General features: G+C 42.3%; 1 protein-coding gene across 1 annotated transcript in view; it reads left to right on the top strand.

Annotated features, from left to right (window-relative positions):
- LOC102213745 (transmembrane protein FAM155A-like) overlaps positions 1–6,241 on the top strand; it is a 54,776-nt gene extending 48,535 nt beyond the window's left edge. The window contains exon 3 of the mRNA XM_005753461.2: positions 1,555–6,241. Within this exon, the coding sequence (XP_005753518.1) occupies positions 1,555–1,853 (299 nt within the window). The 3' untranslated portion in view covers positions 1,854–6,241. The remainder of the gene's footprint in view (positions 1–1,554) is intronic.
- The last annotated feature ends 1,612 nt before the right edge of the window (positions 6,242–7,853 follow it).

The following is a 7,853-nucleotide window of genomic DNA, read 5'->3' as shown; positions in this document are numbered from 1 at the left end:
CATAATGTCTCTTAAAGATGATAAAAGGGTAAATCATCTCACTTGTCACAGGTGCAACAGACGAGTCAGGTGAGGTGTCAGTCCACACAGAGAAGGGGTCTAATCCAGCAGCCCCATCAGTCCTCAATCTGCTCTCATCATCAATCACATGCTCTCTACTTATGCTTTGCTTTAGTTAGAACTAAGTGAGCTTCTCTCTGCAGTTTAAGCTTCTCCGTGCAGATGATCACAGCAGCCATGGTGTTTTTGTTCTTTCTTTCTTTTTTTTTTGTAAACATGCTGGCAAGTTAAGACTTCCAGAACCATCAACTGATGCAGCAATGCGCTCCCTCTGTGCCGTGGTGAGCTCTAATTGGAGTTCATTTGAGGGTCACCGTGTCTGGTTGTGATTAGAGCCACACGCTGAGGTCTAGTGCGTTTGATCCGTTTACCGAGGCAGCAGATGAGCAACAAGGTGGCTGGTGTTAGACAGATCATTGTCATTTGTGCTCCATGTGAGCTGTTTATTGCACGTAAGGTTATTTCTTTCAACTTTTTAAAATTATTATTATTAAGCAACTTCACAGAAAGCCACCATAGAGATGTATCAGATTTAGCTAAAAAGGCTAAATGGAAAACAGTCTCTCTTTACTCTTTTTGTCTCTTTGTATTAGATAATTATTGTTAACGTTTGACACATACTGATAACATTACCTACAGCCTCTAAAAATAACCAAAACATGCTGAGGACTCTCTTTGCATCCTTGAGCAATCAATAAAAATTTCAGTTCATGTCCTTCTCAGCTAAAAAACCTTTTTTCGCATCTTGTTGTCACGTTGGTTTTTCTTCATGGATCCAGTATTGATGGGTGAAGCTGAACTGTCTGATATCACTGGCTGCAGTTGGAAAATCGCAGATATTAATGGATTAGTGAGGTATGCTGACCCTAATGCACAAATTTGACCCCCTTTTACATTGGCTGGTTCATTATAACTTGGGCTGAGCACATTACTTTTATTGCAGGAGCCCTACAATAAGCCGCAAATGCGTAAATATGTTTTGCACAGTTGGAATAACAACAAAAAAAATTGTTCATTTTGCCAGCTCATTTATCACCAAGAAAAATCAATCAGCGTAATTCATTTGTCTTTGATTTGGAAAGAAACGAACTCCTTCACCAGGCTACAAGACGGCGTGAGACCGGTTAGCTTAAATGTTTAAAAGTCACATTAATGATGTTAAAATTTGTTAGTGTCACATCTTGAAGCAATTATGGTGTCACGACTTTAGTTTCTTGTGTTTCAAAGTTTGCAAAGCACTGAATGCACTTTTACATTTAATGGTATATTTATGTATTTATGAGCCATTTCTTATTTTTGGTTTGGTTCCTTCTGGCCTTCCATATGAGCGTGTGAACAGCTGATTGTGCAGCAAAACAGTGGAATACAGAACACAGTTGGTATATCTGTAATATCTGCTGTGCGAACACCAAACTACCAGTGACCCCCTGTTATAAATACAAGTGCACAGCAGGGGAACCTCAGCTTTTTCATCCAGTGTCTTCTCTTTCTCAGGTCTCTTGGGAAACCATCCATCAGACAGTGAGGCGGAGTGCTGCGACGTCCGATGGGACTCCAAAATGGACAACCCTTCAGGGGGCACGCTAAAAAGAACTGCTTCTTCCTGCCAGCCCGTGGGGGCTTCGGTCACTTCCGCCGCCACCCCGAGACTGTGCAGCGGGCGACTGAAGATCTGCCTGCTGGCCCTTGTCCTCCTACACACTGTCATTATCATTTCAGCCTCCCATAATTCTTCGTTGGTGGGCGTGGCTGCCATTTTCTCACCAGAGGAAAGTGCTTCTAATGAGGAGTGAACCTTGGGGTTTAATCAGGGCTGGAGCTTGCGTAGAGCGATTGTTGACAGGGAGGAAGACGAAGGCTTGTCATGGCTGCCAGGGACACAGCTGGTGAGATGTGCTGGAAATGCCTCCACAAGCCTGCTGCCGATGAACCGCCAACCACAGGAAGTGGGAAGGTTTTAATTGGAGCGGAGGGTGCTGGAATTGGACATCAACTGGAGAGAGATGTTTGAGAACCACCACCCCTAAAAGAACTGACCTCTTGCCACTTGAAACCTGCTCATTGTTTCTATTCCATCCAAATGTTTTCTAGCATATTGTCCCCCCCCCCCCTCCCTTCTCTCCACCCTCCTCCGTCTGTTTTCGATGTGTGTGTACGGATAGCATGTCAGAGGAAAAAATGGACATCGATGAGGTGTGCACTCTCATTCGTTACTTTTAGATTTTTGCTGCACTTTCTTTCAGGTGCCAGAATGTTTTTGACATATCAGCTGTTTCCCACTTCTTGCTCTCCATCACCTTAGACGGATCTTCTTTACTACCTTGTATGTGATGTTGCTCGAGGGCCGGCTGGGACCAGCTCCATCTATCACTTGTGGATCTTGTTTCCCAGAAAACAAAATGTATGTGATTCTGTATTCTGATGTTCAGCTTGTGTTTCTGTCAGACCGGACCTTTCCTCAACCCCTTATGACAGTACATGCCTACATATTTTAGGACCTTAAGTGCTCTGAGACTGGCTCACTTTCTCCTCTAGCTTGTTGGGTTGTTAAGCAAGTTAGGAGAGGTGGAGTGGTTACAAAAAAAAAGAAAAGGTGGTGACAACTCAGCTCACGATTGCATGGTGTTGCAGGAACAGTAAGCTCAGATTAGTCACCGTGTAGCGCTCCTGGGTGGGGGGAAATGGTGTTTTCTGGTTTCTAAAGTGTTCAGTTTACCTCATACAGTGGTGTTGGTGTTGCAGACAGGCAGCACGGCGAGTACTTAGACTTGCAGGGACAACCCAGGGACACTAGAGGACAGTTGCATGAAGCCAAAACACCAGGGGCCTCATTTATCAGCCAAGCGTAAGCTATCAAATTATCAGTTACACTTGTCAAGACCTTAGTGCTAACCTTAATGAGGGACTACATAACAACATGACTGCACTTAAGCTTAGCCTATGGACATTATAAACTGTGACATCACCACAGCCCTGTATCCATTTACTGATGCTCAAGGCACGCCAGACTCACTGTAATATTCTCCTGAGCGGCAGATGTTGCCTCTCAGGGAAAAATAAAGAAATCATATCAGTGCTGGTGGGATTAAAAGAAATCCAAACTGGAATCAAAAGGATTGCAGACTTTGTTTTGTAGAAAGTCTCGCCGTTTCCAGCTGTAGTAGTCTCCGTCTTTGTAATCTCGGAATCACAGCACTATTCCACTGATATATCATGGAAGCGACCCGCTCGTACAGCAGGTTACAAAAATCAAGAAGTACACGACAATCTGAAACACCAAAGTGTAGCGCACGCCGGCAGTTTTGATGTCACTTTTACTGCACACAGTTGTTTGTGAGGCCAACAGCAGGCTCTATTCTAATAGGCATCAAGCTTTTCTCCAGGATGTTTGGGTTACTTGTCATTAATTATGACCCCAAAAAAGTTCCGTTTTATCTTAGTACCTCCTAAAAAGTCATTAAAAAATAGAAACAGAAATTTCGCTGTCAGAATTGTTATGTAGCATTATTTCTGCCATTGCACTTACAGTAACAGTTATGACGGGTAGCTACAGTAATATTATACGTGCATTGTGGACACAACTACTACGGTGGTCCCGAGTGGTCAAATGCAAATCAACTTTTGAGAGAACACCAGGAAATAGAGAGACACTGCAGAGGCACACAAAATACAACTAAAGTACAAAAATAACACTTTAAAAAAGAGATACACTTCAAAGATGTTGAGGGTTCATCAGTGTTGTGAGGAAGAAAAAGATGCAGATGAAGCGTTTTAATAGTGAGTCATATAATGCTGTAGCTACATTTTTGCTGTTTAATGTTAGCTTGACACTTCCGCCACTGTTCCGTGAAGTTATCGTCTCTTTTTTCTATTTACATTGTTTTTTTTAATTTAACTTCATTGGTTTTTGTGAGATTTTGCAGCTGCTGTGTTCTTTTTTTGAGAGAACATGAAAAAAATTCAAATGATAAGTTTTTAAAATTTATTAAATAGTTGAAGGTTCAAGTTACACATGGCGCCATAGGCTTCCCTCTTTCCTGTATTTGGTCTGGTGTCCGGCTCATGCTTCATCTCTGCTCCAATCACAGGTCTTCTTCCTGTAAAGGAAAACTCCTTCCTATCTCCCTGTTGCTATGCAGTCTAGTAACTTTCCACGGCAGGCTCTCAATGACTTCACATGCATGTGGGTCCTGCGCCACACCCTACACAAAGCACAAATGTGTAATTTAAAGATAAAAAGTAAATTCCTGACACATAATTTTTCTGTTATGCTGTTTTCTTAAGTTGCAGGGCCACCGTACAATACCAACGTTTACTTGTGAAATATTGGTGTAAACAGTTCATGGTTATTGCGACACCCATTGTGGGAAAAAAGATTACCGTTTTTATAACAAGTCTAAGCTAAAATCAAGGAGAATGGCACTGATGTTACTAGCTAGCTGGAAAACAGAAAATTAAAATGACAAGCAAAGTGTACAAAAGTTCAACAGTGCCAAATGCCCCTAAATGTTCACAAAAATCTTCAGTCAATTGGTTCTAAAATCTTTTTTCTCCACATTCATATGCTCCTCGGATGGTCCGAGTAATTTAGATCTGACATCATTCTTCAGACTTCAATGTGCAAGAAAGATGTTGAATAAATGGAAGCGCTGAAAGCATTTAAACACATTGCATTATTGATCATTGTCAGTATTAACCAACAACAATATGGCGAGTGAGCAAATGTCTCCTTTCTGATTTTCAAGTTAGTTGTCTATTAAATTACTACAGAAAACACTAACGTGCCTACAACTCTGTGCTGCAGGCCCCATTCCATGCATCCCACAGAACGTCATTTTTAGTTCTGATAAATGAGGCCCCGAGATCTTTGAGTGCCTCTGCTGCATAAATCTAATGAGGCAAAAGTGCAATATAGGAGGGAAAAAACAAACAGCTGGGGTTAGTGTCCTACTTTGTGACATCTTCACTACTGATGGCTCAGCTTGTCAGTATCACAGAGTTGGTGCATGTGACTAGCCAGCCACCCAATCTATCAAACCGTTGACTCTTACATCACCCTTAGACAAGCTGATCAACCGCTATCTTTCACAGACTAGCAAAGGGCTGTGTTACTGTCAGCGTGTGAGGAGTGTGAGGAGTTTTCAAGGGCTGATCCGTGTGATTTTCTTTCTTTTTTCCTTTTTTTTTTTTGCATGGCTGCTGCTAGTAAAGTGCACATTTACATGAGGATGGATCATGCAGGGATTAAGATTAGTTTGAACTCGCCTATTAGGCAGCAGAAATAGGGATTTGAACCACCCGTGAGCAAATACTGACAAAAAACGTATACTAAGTACACCAAATCTAAATGAAGACATTCTTGTTTTGCTGATGGTGAACTTTGTTTCCAGATTGGCTTTTTCCTCATTTACAGCCTCACATTATTTACCACCCATCGATTTGCTCTTCGCTCACATGTCAGAGCGAAACGATAAAGTCCAAAAGTAAGTCAGGTTTTTAAGATGTCCATAGTTTTTCCCCTACGTCTACCACCGCCACAACCATTCCACATTGGCTCTATTTTTTTTTTTTTTTTTTTTGAGATTTGTTTTGATTTCCTTGACAAACTCTGTTGACAAGAACTTACATTCCCTTGAAGACAGCAGTGGATGTAATAGACCCACACTTTGTGCTCCCTCCTTCCTTCAATCTCTAGCTGTTCATGATATGAGTCCTGTGGATCTATGCAGATGAACCCCGCCCCGAATCAACATACCACTTTCCAGCACCGCCCCCACGCCAATCCATCCACCGGCACCCTGTCCTTTATGTTGTAAATATGTCCTGAGGATGTGGAATCCCAAATATCTTCCCTAACCTCTCCCTACTTCCCCCACTGTTGGAATCTCACTGTGTTTTCTGTTTGGCTCCTTGGTTTTTGTCTGTTTTTTGAGACCTTTGCTGCATTTTTCTGTTGTCTAAAGCTGTGGTGTGAGTTGAGGAGATGAAAGAGGTCTTAAAGGAAAATATACAAAAAATGAAGCTTGGATTGAGAAAGGGTTCAAATATAGAGGAAAAAAATCTGATAAAGTTGTCATATTGTCATACTAGAGATGCTTTAGTTTGCTAATTTACTTTCTTTTTTTTCTACAAAAGACTTGGATGAAATTATTTATAAAATGCGTCCCACGAGTCATGACCTTTTTTGGACGTAAAACAAATACATTTATTAACATTTTGTTCAAAAGAAAATAAATATAAATTATGTTAAACATTACTGCTGTTTGTGCTTTTTTCCCCAGTGTCTGTATCATTGATTATTGAAGAGCTGCAAAGCATTTAGTAATGAGAGGAACCAAGAGGAGTGGGTTAAGCAAAAACTGGAGTATGGGAGATGTTTGGTAGGACAGTGAAGCAATGCTTTGTACAAACTTTATACGGTGGGGATGAAGTGCTGCATCCGATGAGGGAGGCAGCTTGCCTATCAGTGGAGCAGAGGACACTGAGGTAGTTAAAAAAAACACTATTTGATGCCCAAAGCCCTCTACATTGATGGATTTGTCCTGAGTCCCTCAAGGTTCTGGATGTTGTGTGGTGGTCCCAGCTGACGTACCTCTGCAACATCAAACCAAGGTTGGGTACAGTGGCTCTGGAATGTAAATTGGGGCCGTGGTTCCTCCTTTTAACGTCCACTAGGCCTCTAACAAACTAGAAGTTGTTACCTAATAGATTCTTTATTGATCCCAAGAGGGAAATTATAGAGTCACAATACTACCTTTATTACCAATAAGTAAACAACAGAGGTAAAGTAAAGTGCCACAGGCTCAGAGTGAGGACTGTGAGACAGTGCAAAGAGTTTACAGAGTTTCCGTTAGTGTGGCGTGGTGATTAGCACTGTTGCCTCATAGGTCCTGAGTTCAATTCCACCACCTGGCTGGGCCCTTCTGCGTGGAGTTTGGATTCTTTCCAGGTACTCTGGTTTCCGCCCACTAACTGCACAGTCTAAAGACATGACTGGCAACCTGACCAGGTTGTTCCCTGACTATCGCCCTATCATAGCTGGGATAGGCTCTAGTGTTCTTTATGGCACCAAGGTTGGATCAGTCTGAGAGAGAAGGAGCTCTGTTGCCTCAGTAGTGTGGACTGGAGCAGGGTTAGATGGCTTGTGATGGAGAGCAGTTTGTTCAGTTTGACTTCCTGCCTCTTGATGACTCCAACGCCTCCAAATTCTGGCCAATGATGGTTCCAGCCTTGTGAATCAGTTAGTTGATCCTGCAGGCATCTCTGGCACTGATGCTGCCTCTCCCAGTAGACGACAGCAACTTGGATGCACTCGCTATCGCAGACTGTTAGAAAATCTCCAACTTCTTGCTGCATGCATTAAAGGATCTGAACTTTCTCAAAAAGCTCATGACTGTTGGTCCTCCAGTCCAGGCTGTCATTCAGGTGATCCTGTAGCTGTCCACTGTTTCCACCTCCTCACCCTCGATTTTAATGGGCCTTATAGTTTATAGGTTTTCTGTTGAATATTTTCATTTTGATATGTCAAAAATAAATAACACATCTGCTAGTTGTGAAGTTCAGAAGAGGGACTGGATGGTGACTGACAACAAGGGAAATCGCACTCCTCATTTTAGCTGGGCAAGTACTGGAGAGGAGATCTGCCCTTTAATCTCAGATTCAGGAGAAACCATGCAAGATGTTTTTCCCCTTGGTAAGGGAACACTGGACCAGCTTATCATCCTCTTGAAGATACCAAAGGTACCCATGCCCTCTGGGTATGGGTGTAACGGCTACATTTAGCCACTTTGATA

This window comes from Pundamilia nyererei, unplaced genomic scaffold (assembly GCF_000239375.1).
Source record: "Pundamilia nyererei isolate P.nyererei 1_Seehausen unplaced genomic scaffold, PunNye1.0 scaffold00430, whole genome shotgun sequence".
Taxonomy (NCBI): Eukaryota; Metazoa; Chordata; class Actinopteri; order Cichliformes; family Cichlidae; genus Pundamilia; species Pundamilia nyererei.
This window is presented reverse-complemented; position numbering and strand designations above follow the sequence as displayed.